Genomic DNA, 17,659 nt, shown 5'->3' with positions numbered 1-17,659 from the left:
GGCGCACCCAGGGCGCGGGCGCGCCGCTCCAGGGCGCGGGCGCACCCAGGGCGCGGGCGCGCCGCTCCAGGGCGCGGGCGCGCCACATGGGCAGACCCCGGGCGCTACCAGGGCGCTCTAGGGCGCTCGTGATTTTCTTTCTTTTCGCTTCATTTCTCGACTTCCAACCCACCGTATAAGCTTGGAAAAGTCCATACTCCCTCCACCTAGGCTCTTCTGTCCGGGGGAGGCGTACCCTCTTCGTAGGTGTCAAGGGATGCATTCCTAACGGTGGTCGACGGACACCACATCACCTGGAGGCGTACCCTGTCGGGGGGAGGTGTACTCTGTCCGGGGGAGGCGTACCCTGTTCGGGGGAGGTGTACCCTCTTCGTAGGTGTTAGGTCTCCGAAAATCGCATCCTTCACCGACTCCCCGGTCCAGAATACCTTGTTCGCATATTAGGTTACCTCCTAGAATTTCGTTGATGATCGTCCTCCTTCAAACTCCCGATGAAGGTCTCATCTTCTCTTGTGCTCTAGCCATCGCCCTGCCGGAAAACGATCCTCCTCTACGTGCGAATCTCCGTCGTGTGACATCTCTTCCTCTTAAGATGATGATCTTGAATAGCCCCTCCTTCTAGCGCCAATTTGTTGATAGAGGAATTTGGTAATCAACAAAGATGAGGTTCATGGCCGGAATCAAGATCCGTGACGGTGGTTTTGGTCGCCGGAGAGTGGTGGTTGTTTGTTTGAGGGTGGCTGAGATCAAGGGAATATATTTCTGCTCTCGTTCTCACAACTCTCGATATATCCCCTTGATGTGCCTACGTACCCCTTTATATAGGGGATCAAGCCGTACGTAGTTCTATAGAACCAAGACTCCTAGTTTGATCAGGACTAGGCCTCTTGGGGATAAGACCAACTGTGGGTCGGAGACTTATCACTTAGAGTTCTACTCCAGTTAGAAGTAAGCCTTGAGACAACTACCTTAGAATCCTAGTCCAAGTACATCACGGATACGGCATCACCTCCACTACGAGAGGTGACACTAACCGCTACTCTTCGTAACATGGAGGAGACATCGGACAGAGTCGTGACCACTTCCATGAGGCGTAGGGACGCGTCCTTACCCCCTAGTGAAGGTTCTCACTAAGAGATAAGACAATTGAGGAGCCAAGTTACACGATCGTCCTAGTCCCCCAATGAGGACTAACTCACCAGAATACAGGACCCGGACATATGATCGGCCTTCATGTTACCCCTGAGGGCCTTCTACAACCATGATCACCCCAGGCCCCCGCACGAGGACAACCCGGAAGATAGCAGGACTGGGGATTATAGATCATGCCCGGACGTAACCCGGGAACTACCAGATGAGCCTGATAACTACCAGATGAGCTCTGGCACTAGTCTTCATATCCCTCGGAAGGGTAGGTCTTCGTATCCCTCGGAAGGGTCGTCGTCGAGACTCACTCAACCTCACACATATTCATCACCTGTGGGCGCGACCACGGAGGGCGCGCCCTTGATCCTTGTTCCTCATTCTCTTCACACTTCAGACACGTGACATCGTGCTCTTGAGACAAAGGGCCGCGCCTCCCGAATTACCCGCGGAGGGCGCGCCCTCTCCCAATTCACGTGGCCAAATGTGGCCAAATATGGTCAAGCCTCTCATAGAGGTTACACCTCCAAAGGCTACGCCCTCTCATTGAGTTCAAGCCTCTCATAGAGGTCACACCTCCCACAGAGGTTACACTTCCAAGGGGTACGCCCTCTCAAAGAGGTCATACCTCCGAGGGCCGCGCCCTATCACATAGGCCAAGCCTTCCGAGGGCTACGCCCTCTCATAGAGGTTACACCTCCAAGGGGTACGCCCTCTCATTCAATGCGTCCACATGTGGGCGCGACCCCTGAGGGCGCGCCCTTCATCTTCGATGTCTTGTCCCATGAGTCGTCTCAACAGGTCAGACATGTCTTCTAATATCCGAAGGCCGCGCCCACGGGATCACCCCGCCAAGGGCGCGCCCTTGGTCTTCTTCCCATGGCTATTCAAGATACTCCACTGACATGCTCCCCCCTGCCAGGAGGCCGCGCCCTCGGAATTACCTCCGAAAAGGGCGCGCCCTCTATAAGATTACCAGGGCCAAATCTGGCCATAACAATATATATTTCATATTTCATAAGTTTGTTGATATTCGACAAATATAATACATATAAAAAGGTTAGTTTTATTTATATACAGGACAAATGTATTAGAGTTGGGTTTCTTTTGGTAGCATTTTCTCATAATCATATTTGTTATCGGAGATGATGTAAGACAGTACAAGAGTAGTAAATGAAGCCGATGATGGTTATAAAGTTGGGTTTTTTTTTGCTAAAAAGTTAAAAAGTTGGGTTGCAGTGTGATATACATATGTTTGGGCAGTGTTGTGTTCTTTATTCTCGTAACGTGCAAGGATTCGAGGTAATCGAGTCATTTTTGTATCGATCAATATAAAATTAAGATAAAATTGTTTAAAATTTATTGATGTTTAATACTTAAGTGTCAAAAATATTATTAACACTCAATTTCCGATTATTGTCTAGTTGTCTAGTAAATTGGCTTGTGAGTCGATATTTGAAGGTCTGAATCGCAATTCATTATTAACGTCGACATTATGAGTCTGGAACATCTATGCCTAATTGCCTATATTTAGAATATTACTCATCTTTCCTTAAAAAAAAAAAAAAAGAACATTACTCATCCAGTCATCCTTCCGAATAAGAAAAAATAATACTGTATTGCATAATAAGCATCTTTCAAAAGTTTTACTTACTGGGCTTGGCATAAAGAAATGGGGCCTAATAATGGAGGCCCAAATAGAAGGAGATGCTAAGGGTTATGGGCTAAAACCGGCGAAAAGCCTAAAACCCTATACTGTAATAAACCCCTTTCACTCAAACGAAAAGCAATACATTTTCTCAGATCTTTAAGATTCATCTTAAGCCCTTTTTATCATCTCAATTTATCATCTTCATCATCAATCTCTCTGTGGGTACGCTTATATGTGATGGCGTCGAAATGCTGCAGTAGATTATTGACAAGAAGTTCAACATCGTTCCTTAAATCCGCCTTTAAATCAACATCATCAGCATCCGCAGCAGCTTCCTCAGCCAAATCTTCCAAATCCACTCCTCTCCGCCGTTTCTCTCTCTCCAGGTCTCTCTCCCTCCCCCCCCCCCCCTCTCTCTCTCTCCGCTTTACTTACATGTTTGTGGATGCATATGGTTGAATTTTGAATTGGCTGCAATAAATTGATGAAAATGTTGTTAAATTAATAATAGAATTCCATCGGAGTTAGGAGCGGTGCAGTCAATGATGCCACTGCATAGTGCGGTCGCTGCAGCTAGGATGACGTCTTGCCTCAGTACTGCTTCCAGAAGTTGCAGAGCTCTCTCTCAGGGTATAAACTTTATCCCTTGTTATTTACTTATTTATTTATGTAATACAATCTGTCTGCAATAAATGGCAAATCACAATTAAGCTATGTTACCCAGACTCTTCATTCTGTCTCAAGTACCTATGTCGGACACCCAACACTCGGACATGAGTATGGACACTCATACACTTACTTTAGGCCAAATACATGTAAAATTTTCAAATTATTGCCGAGTCCGACACTTGTAAAAGTATCCATGTTGAACACTTTTTAGCCGAGTCCGGGTAACATAGCAATTAACTACAAATAGGTTCCAGTTTTATGATTTTGTTTTGTTAAGTAGGCTCATATGATAGTTAATTTCTTATTCTATTAAGATTAACATGATTTGTTTTGTAACAAATATATTCAGATATTTATTTTATAGTTTGTATAACATTCCATGTAAGTTTCTCTACTGCATAAACTTAGACGAAACATGATACATTGATTGCTGGTTTCCAACAACATCAGGGTCAAATGTAATGTTAAGTCTACTTATTTCCATACTCATTATGTATTTGACTTCCAGCTATAAGATTTATATAATCTGGGGTTCTTCTTGCTAAAGTTTCCACAAATGTTGGATATATGTACTCTCCTTTTGTTTTTGTATGGGAGATATTTGCTTTAATTTTTCAAGAATCATTTGAGCACAAGAAATCAACCTTGATTTTATACTTACCTCGTTTGGAATCTTGAACAAGAGCAGAGTGGTTATATTTTTAATTCACATAAAAAGAAATAGGCAGTCTGACGCGTGATGTGCACCGATCAGATTTCTGACAGGAAATTTGTTTCGTGCAGGCACATGATATTCCAAAGCTTAAGAGAGAATGTAAGGGTCTTTTTACATGGCTGCCGATTATTTCTCATCACTTCATTATTTTAGTTTTGATGCTTTATAACAAAACTGTCAAAGGTTTAGATATGTATTTTAAATTTTGAATGCGTCAAATAATTTACTCTCCAAATTGTTCAATGGAACCATCGAAGCTCACAAGCAAAACCTTTTATATGAAACTTTCAATACCCCCTTGATCTTTGGGGAGGAAATTAGTGGCTTGCCTTCTTAGAGCCCGTTTGGCTGAGGTTATGGCTTATGACTTTACGTGACTTATTTGATAAGGTGAGAGCTTAAAATATCTGTTTGGGTAATTTTGATTTATTAATGACTTATGCGTTATTAAAATTATAATAATAAAAATAAAAGTGATTTATGGATAATTTATTACTTATGGTTAATTCTTATAAAAAAAAGTTCAAAAAAATTAAGTCACTGAAAAAAGTAACTTAAACTAACTTTTGGCTTTAAGTCAGCTTCTGGCTTATTCTTGACTTTAACCCGGCTTCTGACTTATTATACAAACAGACATTTTTCAGCTTAAAGTCAAAAACAGCTTTAAGGCCCCAACGATTATGAGGTCTTGGCCTCTTAATTCAGTGGAAGAGCAATTAGTAAGGTTGTTTTCATAGGCCGTCTTCCTTTACAGTAGATATAGGAGAAACCTGTGCTGCCAACCTTTAATTTAATGCTAGTCTAGGGAATGATGTATTATAAGTCAAAGTCCCTTTAAAGTCCAAGTACGTTAACGTTCATCGAAGTTCTTTTCAAATATTTGAATTGAAATAATTTTACGTTCTTTGTTTGTGAGTGAGGAAATATTAGATAATTGTTCCCAAACTGTTCGAAAAATGACTCTATGTTCAATAAATCTTGCTTAGTCGATTATGTTATTTCTCAAGATATCATGTAACACAAGCCTTCTCATTTCCCAGATGAAATCGATGGAACGTGATACATGTTTGCAATTCTAGAGATGGACATTGTAATCCGGCTCCTGAAGACACTAGTTATGTAGAATACCCATTTGATTCAGATCATAATACAAGATACACAACTAAATGAGCATGATTAGCTAGCCATTTTATTACTTTCATGTTTTTACCTTTTGCAGTAGGAGTTTGTATAAGCAAGTGCTTGATTAAAGGTTTATGTTGGAAATGATAAACAATGTTTGATGGTATACTATAGAAGCGGGTTTGGTTTGATATTTCACATGGCAGCTTGAAATGTTCTATGAGTAGTTTCTGATGCACGATTTTTGTTTGTTGAAATAGAGCTGGGTCTTTCTGTACCAAGGTGAATGTATCCACAGACAATCTCCGCAACTTCATCTGAAGGGAGGCAAGGTTTTGTAACTATGGCAGCCAATATCCTAATTCATAAAAACAGCTTTAGTGTTATACTGCTATGAAACAAGTTCAAATATTGCAGCATGGCTAGATAAATGTTTTGCTTTCTATTATGAGATAATTACATACTAATGTAATAAGCTTGAACTTCTTCAGAGTATATTAATCATTTCCTTTATGAAGTTTGGTTAACATTCTTTTGTTTGTTCAAACATTTATTTATATATTGCTTAGTGTGCCGGATCTTATATTGAAGATCAGAAATCCTTAGATACATAGATAATTATCAGGTTTTTTGACTCGCTGTTGATATATTTCTTAGTGTTGTGGATCTTTTTCCTTCCCACATACTGTACATGAAATAACCTATTAACTGGACAATGTGTTTTCGATCCCGAAAGCAAGAGGGTTTAAAAAATTAACTTAATGTGTCTATCATTGAAATGAACTTAAATGCGAGAATCCATACAATCATGTCTTAACCTAAGTCATCGTCAAGCTTTCATGCATATTCATTTAGACCTCCATCCAACTACAGCCAACTTCTTTCTGCACTTGTTTGTCCCTCATTAGCTTCCTGATGTCGCCCACATGTTCCCATTTTTCGTGCATTGCATAAATGTTAGACAATTTGACATATATAAACTCATCCTCACCTTCCAACTCGGTCAACTTTGCAGCTGCAATCTCGGCAACATCTACATCACTACACATTCCACAAGCACCGAGCAATGCCCTCCAAACCTTCCCATCCGAGCCAAGCCCTAAATCAGTAATCATATCCTGTGCTCTCCACACCTCCCCTTCTTGTCCCATTATCCTAATAATAGCTGAACAATGCTCTGCGGTAGGATCAATCCCATAATCTCTCTGCATTGATTCGAGGTAACTATTCGCGACCTTAAATGGCATTCTGTTATGCCAACATGCAGATAGAACGTTAACAAAGGTGATCCCATTTGGTTTCAGGTGTTTCACTGATTTCAACTGCTCAAAAAGCTCAATCACCTTAGTTGAACGGCCATTGTGGGCATAACCAGAAATCATCGCGTTCCAAGTTATTAAGTTCTTACAAGATAATGACTGGAACAATAATTCAGCTTCTTTTACCTGCCCACACTTTGAGTACATATCGATCAGAGCACTTCCAACCACTACAGATTTATCCAACCCAGATCTAATTGAGCAACAATGAACCAGAGTCCCCCATGCAAGAGCTGAAATACTTCCAACGCCACTTAGAATGCTTGAGAATGTGAACTGATCCATTCTTATTCCCTCAAAATGCATTTTACTGAAGAATTCAAGAGCTTCTCGTGCATGATTCCTATTGACATACCCTGTTATTATCGAATTCCAAGAAGATGAGTCTGGCTGCGGCATAGTTGCTAAGATAGCAATGGCATCTTCAATGTTTCCAAACTGAGCAATGCCATTAATTAACTCATTATATGAGATGGTATCCGACTCAGGCATTTGCTTCAGAAAGCTAGAAGCTTGTTCAAGTCTTTGGTTCCTAGCACAAGCAGCTATAACAGAATTCCAAGAAATAGTATCCTTACCATTCATTTCAACAAACAAGCGAATCGCCTCTTCAACACACCCACATTTCCCATACATATCAATCAAGCAATTAGAGGTAACAACACTGCAATCATCTCCATACTTGACAATCTTCGAATGAATCGTCTTCCCCAACCGCAACAAGCTTAACCTCCCACAAGCAGCTAAAGCCGCCGTAAATGAAAAAGCATCAGAGCCAACTCCAGAACTTTCCAGCTGCATAAACAAGCACAACGCCTTGCTAAACTCCCCACAATGCACGTGCCCAGAAATCAAAGAATTCCAAGAAACAACACCTGGTTCAGGAATTTCATCAAACAGCTTGTGGGCATGATCTAAAGACTCAAACTTTACATAGAAATTGACGAAGGCAGTGGATACATAGCTATTGGACAAAAACCCAGATTGCAAAACATAGGAATGAAGCTGTTGGCCATAACAAGAGCAACCCAATTGGGTACATGCTCGGATTAAGGAGACTAGAGAATAGCCATCCAGTTTTTTATCAGAGTTAATGATTTGAGACGCTTTAAGAAAAACTGAACGAGGATCAACTTCTCCACTGAATTGTCGATGTCCACTAATTGCTCTGACGTGATTTAACAAAAAAGAAAAGGAATGCTTTAGGTAGTCGAGTGGTTTGCTTCGAGGTTTAAGCATTACACAAACCGAATAATTTGGGATTTCAGAGCTGCTTCATTTGGAGGCAAAGGCTAAATGCCTCCATCGCGGTGTTTGCCCCCTCGCTAAGATAAAATCAAATTGTGCTTAAAAGAATAGGCTGAGACCGTTTTGGCAAACTTAAAAAAATGTGATTGTTTATTTAAAATAAAAAAAATAGATTAGACGCAAAAAAAAAAAATAGATGAGAAGTGAGAAGTAAATAAGTTAAAAAAGTGTTTAAGTGATTCTTTACTTAAAATAAAAAAGTAGATTAGAAGTGAGAAGTAAATAAGTTAAAAAAGTGTTTGAAAAAGAAGCATAAGCTCTGAGAGAGAAGCCATCCTCAGCTTCTTAAAAGTGCTTCTACTTATTTGGACAAACAGATTAAGAAAAGCAGAAATTAAAAGCAGGAGCCACTTCCCGTAAACAAACACGCCCTGTATCTTAAAATTGATGTATTCTACTCTTCCCCTTTTTTAAAAAAAAAATTTTTGACAAAAATATTTAAATACTCAACCTCATAGTAAATATTGTAATATAGTTTCATGAACTTAAGTTACAACAAGATTATTTATAATATTATAATTTTTATCATATGCTCAAAATATTATATATGCCAAAAATTGAATTGCCTTATAAGAAGTAGAGAGTATAAACTATACATATTTACGATATTATTTCACGATGACAAACTTTTACAAAATAAATAACTAAACTCTGAATACTTATTTAGATCCAATAATCTGTGATTTCCGAATACTTTTGTGCTAATACAAATTACAAACGAGTACAGTTTATAATAAGTTCAGATATTTAATGATCGTGGAAGAGATATTCTTGGTGATAGACATATCGATGATACGTATTTTATGCGTTAAAATTTATTCAAGTGAAGCAATTCTCAATTTAGATATGCGAGTTTCGGACACTGTTCGTTTCTTTCAGATTGTTTGTCATGTATTTTAAAATATATGTAAAATATAATATAGTAATTTATTTTTAGATTTTTAAAAAAAAATTATGTTAAACATTTTAAATTAGATATTATGAAAACGTTTAAAATACGCAGCAAAGACCTCTGTCTTATAGAGACGGAGGGATTAGTTTTAGTAACTTTTAAGAGATAAAAAAAATGATTTCCTCGAAGTTGAAAAAAAAGCCGTGAATAATACGGAGAGGAAGTCTCCTGGGGCCTCTTCCTGTGCATGATCTTGGACTTAATCTGGTGGGCTTGACCATGATTCTCTTATCACTTTCAGCCACTATTTACCGCGGCGCCCGGTTAGCTTATTCCAGTTCAATAGAAGTTAAATGGACTCACGTTAAATTTATGACGCACCCATTTCCACAAACATCTTAATAACAACACTGACTCCTATCCCTTCGTCTGAAGCTCGGCTCAACTCATTTTGAATTCGGACAAAGGTTCTGATTCGTTTAATTACACGAGCTGGCTCGACTCGACTCATGAAAATGAACGAAATTAGTCCGGGTAGAAGCTGAGGCTTGATTTAGCGTAGAGCAAGAGTGTGTCTTTGGAGCAAGTCCAACAGCTGCCTCAAATGATGTCCTAAGTCATAATTTGAGGCATTTGATTAAAAATATTGCTCCAACAATGTCCTAGTGATACCTTAAATCACTAGGACAACTTATTCCAGCCTTAGTTTTAGGGCTCACCTACTTGAGCCTCATTTCACTTTTAATAATAAAATATTATCATTCCCTCTCTCCCCACTACTTTTCCCTCTACTTTTTCATTCAAAAATACTAATATTTTAATAATAGGACTTGTGAATAAGGCTTCTTGTTAGAGTGAATGTATAAAAGTGATGTCCTAAACTATTAGGACATCATATTTTATTATTTTTATAAAGCATGTATTAAGACACTCTTGGACTTGCTCTTACATGAGTTAGAACTCCGATTTGATAAAAAAAAAAAAAAAAAAAAGTGTGGTGATATGTTGAAACTCACGCATAAACATAAGCATTCCGGTAATGATTAAGAGATGGTGGGATACATGCATCATGTTCACATGATAGTGCAAACTGCAAGGCGAAGGAAGCATGCAATTGTATGCACATACATGTCATGCATGCTGCTTCTGCGCCGGACTAACTTCAAGAGTGTTGTGTAACACTATTAATGTGTACTGCTGCTTTTTTGACTTTGCTATCATTATTATCAACACTCTCTGCATTGTTAGATCTAACTGCACTTTTGCACCAAATCATATTTTAATATCATTATCTTTCCAAGTAAATGATTAAAATATCAGGAAAAATTAAGAAGAAAACAACGGTGAAAACTACATATATACGACATATATACGAAGAATAGACATTGCGGGTGTTTGGGCGCGGCTTAAAAGCCCCACTTGTGAAATTTTAAATTAGAAACACTTATTCGTACTGTTTGTATAAAAAGTCGAGAAACATTTATAAAATGCTAAGATTCTTAGCTTTTGTTCCATGATTTCTACTTTTTTTCCCAAACATTTTAATCACTTCTAAGTCCTAACTAATTTCTGACTTCTCATTCACTTTTTTTTTTATTTTTAAGTAAGAAACACTTATTTTAAGCTCATCTAGATGACCTCATAATATGAAAATAAATGGAAGTATCAAGTTTGTACGAAATGGAGTAGTACTTTACAGAATTGATACAGGTGAGGCGTTAAGAATACGCCCCTCCTCCTCCATCTGAGCAGAGCTAGGTAGGCAGTAGGCCCCAGCACCATCTTATTTTATGCGCCTAGGAAAGTGTGACTCTGCTACCCAAAATCGCACAAAAGAGTTTGCCAAAGACAAGACACATCGTATCTCGTTTCTCTTTTTACACTTTCATTGCTTGCTCGCCACAAACCTTGCCATCTTTTACAAATTCATTTCATACTTCTCTACATACATTCAAACATACTCATCACTCGTGAGTCGTGAGCTTTTTAGCGTGTTGGTTTGTTGTCCATCACCTCGTAATATCCCGAATCCACCGCTACGGTCACAGAGCTTTCTTATTTCAGATGTTATAACTTTAATACAATATTATTTTTATATGATTACCTATTTTTTATTTTTAACACACACTCTAAATACGTCAATCACATGAATGAAAAGTACTATATAAAATTTAATATTTCATACAAATCTACCCCTCCATCTCTCTCATTTTTCTAAAAAATTACTGCACACATTTTAGGATGTATAAAAAATATATCTTCATAATTTATTTTTTATATAAAAAGTTAAATATTTAATTTTTATTTAGAAAACAATTTTATCTATGATATTTTATTTAAGTATTAAATGTTTGACGGGCCCTCATCTTTAATTATAAAGAAAGTAGAGGGGAAGAGAGGAAATATAATATAACAGTTTTTGAAGTACTTAGAAAGTAGAATACGTGCCTGTAAATCAAGAATGCTAAAAAATTGAAGGGATTTAGAGGGGTGTATTGGATTGGGATTTTAAAGCATTTTTTTGCATTCATGAAATCCGAGGGTATTCGATTGGGATTGTTTGAAATCCATTAAAATCTCGAGGTATTCAATTGTGATTTTAAATTATGCTACAAAATCTGATGGTATTCAATTGGGATTTTAAATTATGTTTTAAAATCCGATGGTATTCATTTGGGATTGTTTAAAATCCATTAAAATCTGATGGTATTCAAATGCTGATGGATTTTTTTTCATTTCATAAAATGATGGATTTTGTGGCATTCTTCAGTGTATTTTAAGTTTTTTGAAATTCCACCAAATTCAGTGGGATTTTGAAGCATTGTACCTAAATTCTATCAACTCTGCGACATTTCATCAAAAATTCGCACAAAATCAAAATCCCATACAATCCATTAAAATTCATAGACCGAAAACAATGCATTAAAATCCCAATCGAATACACCCTCGTTAGTTTACTCTCGGCTCATGCATTGTTAAATATATGAATGAATTTTGTGAATTTGAGCAGTGAACAGGATGAAATGGTTAATAGTCCTGAAATATTTTTTGTCAAGTTAGCATAGTTTGTAGGAGTTAAATGCAACATGTGTATCTAAAGTATGCTTCATTTGCACTTTGTGTACCTCAAGTAAGAATTGAACACATTGTGTACCTTATATATACAATTTGATGCAATGTGTGTGTTGATCATGTTTTCCGTTAACTCCGTTACTACACCTCCGTTAGTAAACCCCTGTTGTACTCTTTCGAACATATTGTCTGTATGTGATTCTAAATCGGAATTTATATTTTAAATTTAAAATATTTATTTGTTTAACAAATCAAATTAGATTAATATCAAAATAAGATTGATGGTTCTAAATCCATATATTGGATTATTTGTATTATTGTCTTAATAAAATTTAATTTTAACTCTTAAATGAATAATGTACCTAATTTATTTTTATTATTATATTTTTAATAAAAATATATATTATTTTTTCCTCAGTAATATATATTAGTTTATGTGTTTCAATGTAACAATCCATATATTGATTTTATATTATGAATTAAATAAAGAAGACGTTCAAATAATTAATTTTTTTTATAAGCAAATTTATACTACACTATTAAAATCGAACCATAAAAAATTTGGCCGATCCCGTGACCGAACTATGAGCGTATCTATGATACTAAGTATCTTTTTTAACTACAACATATTACTTTTTGTACATTTTTCTAACTAAAAAAAACACAATTTTCTAAAAATAACATTGAGCAACATATCATTTACCATTTTTAACTAAACACATTATTTTTTTAGATTCTGTAATTAAAAAATGATCTTCTAAAATAACACCGGGCTATATATAAAAAATATAATATTACTATACTTAATTATTAATAAATAACAAATGATATATTTCAACTAATATACATTAATATTATTTATAAATATATTTTTACTTAGGAAAAAAATAGTAATATATTTCTTTATTTAAAATATAATAAAAAAAATTGGTACTTCATTTATTTAAGAGTTAAAATTAAGTTTTATTAAACCAATTATAAAAATAAAATAAATTGATAATTAAGTAAGTTCTACCGATATATGGATTTAGATCAATTTATCTTGTTTTAATATTAATCTAATTTGATTTATTAAACAAATAAATATTTTAAATTTTAAATTTAAATTCCTATTTAGAACCACATGCCTGCTATACATTGAACAAAGGAGCTTTACTAACGGAGGTGTAGTAACGGAGATGACGGAAAACATCATCAACACACACATTGCACCAAATTGTATATATTAGGTACACAATATGTTCAATTGTTATTTGAGGTACACAAAGTGCATATGAAGCATACTTTGAGTACACATACTGCATTTAACTCTAGTTTGTAGAGAAAAGGTGATAGTGTAGCGGCACCTGCGGGTAAAAGTTACATGCAAGAAGTAAAAAGTAGAAATAAATTAGCACCGAGATTTGCATGTTACTTGTCCCTCTTTATTCACCCGCATCTTCTTTACTAATTTGCCGTTTCAGTGAAATAAAATAATTCCATGAATCTCTCCGTGACCACCCAATTCGGCAAACTATAAATACTCAATTATGGCTTATTTATATCTTCTCATTCAACCAAAACCTGATTAATTTTGTGGTCGACTGCATTTAACTACACCATTTCTTCTGTTATTAATTTCAAAAAATAAATATATTCATTTTTGAGCAACACTGATGTGAAATTCTACGGTGTTATTGTTCTAAAAATAGTGAATATTAATGAGTATGATCTGATAGCCTAAATGATGATTTTGGTCTTGTTTGGAAGTTAGAGGTTTGAAACAAAATTAGAGTTTTGGGGTGGTTTAGAGGTTTGACCACTACAATCTGCTAATATGAGTGTTTGGTAGTTAGCGGATTGAAACAGAGGTTTAGACCCAAAAAGCTAATTTTAAAAAAGCTACTTTGAGGAGTTTTTTGGGTTAGAGGTTTTGGTTTGTGTCAAAAAAAGATAATCAATAAACTACTAACCAAACAGTTTTACGAGAAACAGCTAATTTAATCCGCTAGTCAAAACATCTAATTCAATCCGCTAGTCAAAATATCTAATTCAATTTGCTAACAGCTAATCCCAAAGCCTTTTATCTCTGTTAACGTTCCGGAACTTGAATAATGTCGTGCAAATATATATAATAGAACAAAAAATTATAATTTACAAAACAATAATAAATTTAAAATTTATATAGCAATTTATAGAAAGAGAAGAGCATATTACACACACATGTGGTGTCTGTATATATGCATAGAAGGTATGAGTCCTTTTGGTGGAGGAATGCTTGTCACCTACTCCCTCTTTAGTTCCCCATACTCCTCTCTACTCCTCTTGCTCTTCTACTTCCACTTCCACACACACTCTACAGCCTTGTCTTTGGAGCCATGGAGAGACAGCTGCACCAGTGTCAACTCTGTACTCGAAGCTTCATCAATGGCAAAGCTCTAGGAGGCCACATGAGGTCTCATCTCTTTCCTCTGCCACTCCCTCCAAAGGATCCTCAACCTCAAGACAGAGAGAGTGAGACCGAGTCAAGAAACCCAACTCGGAAAAGATCCATCCGGACTCGAAGAACCATCAAGGTGGTAGAGCTTGAAAGCATCTCCAAGAAGCCTAGTTCAACTGAGTCCGGGCCCGAGTTGGAAGTGGTCAGCTCAGTCTGTGATGACACTACTAGTGACTGTTTCGAAGATGAAGAAGACGTGGCGTCATGCTTGATGATGATGGCTCGAGATAAGTGGAGGTTCAACTCAGTGAGTCAGACTCGGGAGAGATACCAATGTGAGAGCTGTAGCAAAGTGTTTGGATCGTTTCAAGCACTGGGTGGGCACAGAACGAGTCACAAGAAAGTCAAGAAGCGGCTAGATGATGGGGAAAAGTCATTGGAGGAGAAACCAAGGAAAAAAATGATTGGCAATAAAAATGTGGTTAAAAAATTAATGCATGAGTGTCCGGTTTGTTTTAAAGTGTTCGGGTCGGGTCAAGCTCTTGGTGGGCACAAGAGATCACACTTCTTGGGTTCTTCATCAACCAGTGCTTCAACAACTTCATCAACTAGTCCTACTAAGCATCCACTACTTGATGATGAAGAACATGGTAAGAATGAAAATGAAAACTTTAGGTTCAGTTTCATAGATCTTAACTTGCCAGCTCCAATGGAATTTGAAGACTCCAGCCCACTTGAGCCTCTGCATTTAGTATAATATATATTAACACTCAAGCCCACTTAGGTGATTTGGGTGAGTTAGTCAAGTGATTGTTGTTTTGTTTGTTTAAATTTTAGCTAATTATGGACATTGGTAATTTGAAGTTAAACTGAATTGTAAGGCAATGATGAATGAATGAGTTGCAGGCTTTGGAAGATTTGTGTTAGTTGTTGTTTGACACATGCTTTGAGTCTTTCTCAAGTTAATGGACTAGTACAAGTAGAGCAGCTGCTGCTAGGGTAGCATTTAGGACTTTTTGCAGTAGCTGCAACTTGTAAAATCCAGCACAATGGGGTCCTATTCCTAGTTCCTAGTCACTTCATTAGTTCAATTCCACTCTTTCGGTTTTATGGCGAATATATCTGCCAATGTTCTCTAAAATCTTAACAGTTCTCAATTTATTTGGTATTAGAGTTTAAGTTTGGTGGAATCTTGAGGTTCGATATTCGGTCATTTTCGATATTCTCACAATTGTCTCAGAAATGGGTGGTCGTGATCAATTTCAACTTAAAAAATTAGACTTGGAGTTAGAGAAGTGTTAAAATATAATATAAAATGTATTTGGGAACTTCTGGTAACAATTTAAGATTTTAGATGGACTATTTATTAACACCGTAAACATCAGACATAAACATGCATCAGGCACATATATAAAGCAAAGGAGGAGGTGTGTTCACTTCTGTGGATGGGGGTCTTGGTTAGGAAAGGATGAAATGTGGTTGCTGTCTTTTATGCTGGAAGATGAGAAATCTTTTGTTTTTTGTATGCCTAGCTTCTTTATTGGCAGGTTGTGTATCTTTTGTGTTGCTCTAAAGAGCCAAACAGATCTTCAAAAACAATTTTATTTCATCATTACTTTGGCTTTTGTGGGCTTTGTCCAGTTGAGTGATTAGTAGAAGCAGCGGTTCATGTTCTGTTTCACTTTCCTGGTACTGGCTGGAGGTTAAGTTACTGAAATACCCTTCTCTCACGTGTATGTAAAATGTTATAAAAAATAAAACAATACGGCTAAGATTAATCATAATAATCAGAACTTATAATACATCTTGCTTTAAGTGCAGAATAAAACTTTAGCCTTTTATAATATTCTAGTCATTTTCAAATTCTCTACGGACATGTTTATGTTTATAATAATAGATTGTATTTGGACAAAGAAAACGAGTCTGATAAAAGAAAATGAGTTGATGACTCAAAATTTAATTTCTTGTGTCGAATATTGGCATGGTTAGAGTAACCAGTTGTCCTTGAACTCAGAGAATGAGTCGACGGGCTCTTTAAGAAGTCATTTTCTATTTTAAAGTAAAAAACATCTATATATAATAAATAAGAAATTTATTCATAATTAAAAAAGAATCGAAGTATGACTTAAATCGAAGTTAGTATCCTAATCAATGAATTTCTTTTGTCTTACAAAATAGAAGAAGTTAGATGATATTTTTAAAATTTTTTTGAGTGATTTTATGTGAAAAAATTAGCGTTATTATTCATATGAATTATTCATCAAATTCATTTTTTATTATTACATAGTAAAAAACTTATAAATCACTCATAATATAAATATAAATCACTCAAATTTGTAATTTTCATTTTACATCAGTCCCTTTATAAAAGTGAGGTGAGCGTACCTAGCCAATGTTCACCGTATTAATTAGTTATGTTTTTTTTTATTCATAACCAAATTTTCAATCTTATTTTCAAAAATACTACCTTCTTCAATCTTATTTTCAAAAATACTACATTCTCTAAATATTTTCAAAAATACGGTGGTTGCATATGCAACCATATATGCAACTGAATTCCTGATTTCAAGTTCCAGTTTTCAAATGTCATTTTCGACCTCATCTTTGGAATCATATGAGGTTGTATTCAGTTGATTCTATTGTAATCTAATGTCCCTGTCACGGGCACCCATGCATCAGTTGTAACTTACAGTTTTCCGTTGCATATGAGTTTGCAACTAAATGCAACTGAAAACTGTAAGTTACAACTGATTTATGGGTGCCCCTGGCGGGGCCATTAGATTACAATAGAATCAACTGAATGTAACCTCATATGCAACCAAATGCAACCTCGTATGCAACTAAATGCAACTGAAAACTGTAATTTACAACGGATGTATGGTGTGCCCCTGGCGGGGCCATTAGATTACAATAGAAAAACTGAATGCAACCATATGAAACTGAATACAACCATATGCAACCATATATGCAACTGAATTTCTGATTTCAAGTTCCAATTTTCAAATGTCATTTTCGACCTCATCTTTCGACCACCGTATTTTTGGAAAATATTTTCAAAAAGATAGTATATTTGAAAGATTTTAGAGAATGTAGTATTTTTTAAAATAAGAGTGGAGAAGATAGTTTTTTGAAAATAAGATTGAAAAAACAGTATACAAGGTAACTCTCCTAATTAGTTTACGTCACATATTTGGAGACTCTTATAAAGTATAATATAATTAACATCATTTTTATTAAAAAAAATAATAATTTAAAAATATATTATGAAACTATAACTTAAAAAATGTTTAAAAAACGTGTTAAAAAGTAATGTACAATTGAATGGGACAGAGTAACATTTTTTATAGTC

The 17,659-nt window shown here is 36.0% G+C and overlaps 3 protein-coding genes across 8 annotated transcripts; 2 read left to right on the top strand and 1 right to left on the bottom strand.

Annotated features, from left to right (window-relative positions):
• The first annotated feature begins 2,915 nt into the window (after nucleotides 1-2,915).
• Nucleotides 2,916-5,832, top strand: LOC108210059 (protein NONRESPONDING TO OXYLIPINS 2, mitochondrial). 6 transcript variants are annotated; one of them, XR_010288965.1, is made up of 5 exons: nucleotides 2,917-3,180; nucleotides 3,306-3,424; nucleotides 4,247-4,277; nucleotides 5,219-5,292; nucleotides 5,561-5,832. XR_010288965.1 is itself a non-coding variant. In XM_064087757.1 (4 exons), the coding sequence occupies exons 1-3, from the start codon at nucleotides 3,032-3,034 to the stop codon at nucleotides 4,252-4,254; spliced, it is 276 nt and encodes a 91-aa protein (XP_063943827.1). In that variant the 5' UTR covers nucleotides 2,917-3,031; the 3' UTR covers nucleotides 4,255-4,277; nucleotides 5,561-5,832. The 6 variants fall into 6 exon arrangements, 4 of the variants coding, with proteins under 4 accessions (XP_063943825.1, XP_063943827.1, XP_063943826.1 ...); XR_010288964.1 differs by lacking the exon at nucleotides 4,247-4,277 and having other exon boundaries at nucleotides 2,916-3,180; XM_064087757.1 differs by lacking the exon at nucleotides 5,219-5,292.
• Nucleotides 5,833-6,044: 212 nt separating this feature from the next.
• On the bottom strand, nucleotides 6,045-7,987 carry LOC108210058 (putative pentatricopeptide repeat-containing protein At5g47460). The gene has a single exon (XM_017381305.2). It carries the CDS (start codon nucleotides 7,856-7,858, stop codon nucleotides 6,152-6,154), a length of 1,707 nt encoding a protein of 568 aa, XP_017236794.1. The 5' UTR covers nucleotides 7,859-7,987; the 3' UTR covers nucleotides 6,045-6,151.
• A 6,122-nt stretch (nucleotides 7,988-14,109) lies between these two features.
• On the top strand, nucleotides 14,110-15,225 carry LOC108208090 (zinc finger protein ZAT1). Its single transcript, XM_017378572.2, has one exon. The coding sequence runs from the start codon at nucleotides 14,249-14,251 to the stop codon at nucleotides 15,065-15,067; it is 819 nt and encodes a 272-aa protein (XP_017234061.1). The 5' UTR covers nucleotides 14,110-14,248; the 3' UTR covers nucleotides 15,068-15,225.
• Nucleotides 15,226-17,659: the final 2,434 nt, after the last annotated feature.

This window comes from Daucus carota, chromosome 2, assembly GCF_001625215.2.
Source record: "Daucus carota subsp. sativus chromosome 2, DH1 v3.0, whole genome shotgun sequence".
NCBI classification, from domain to species: domain Eukaryota; kingdom Viridiplantae; phylum Streptophyta; class Magnoliopsida; order Apiales; family Apiaceae; genus Daucus; species Daucus carota.
Note: the sequence above shows the minus strand (reverse complement) of the source record. Positions and strands in the feature narration are given on the sequence as shown.

What these genes read in the sequence shown, in the direction of transcription:
- LOC108210059 (XM_017381306.2), top strand. Translation starts at nt 3,032, where the DNA reads ATGGCGTCGAAATGCTGCAGTAGATTATTGACAAGAAGTTCAACATCG. An exon ending in CGCCGTTTCTCTCTCTCCAG is followed by an intron (nt 3,181 to 3,305) that starts GTCTCTCTCCCT and finishes AATTAATAATAG; the next exon opens with AATTCCATCGGAGTTAGGAG. An exon ending in TTGCAGAGCTCTCTCTCAGG is followed by an intron (nt 3,425 to 5,560) that starts GTATAAACTTTA and finishes TTGTTGAAATAG; the next exon opens with AGCTGGGTCTTTCTGTACCA.
- LOC108210058 (XM_017381305.2), bottom strand. Translation starts at nt 7,858, where the DNA reads ATGCTTAAACCTCGAAGCAAACCACTCGACTACCTAAAGCATTCCTTT.
- LOC108208090 (XM_017378572.2), top strand. Translation starts at nt 14,249, where the DNA reads ATGGAGAGACAGCTGCACCAGTGTCAACTCTGTACTCGAAGCTTCATC.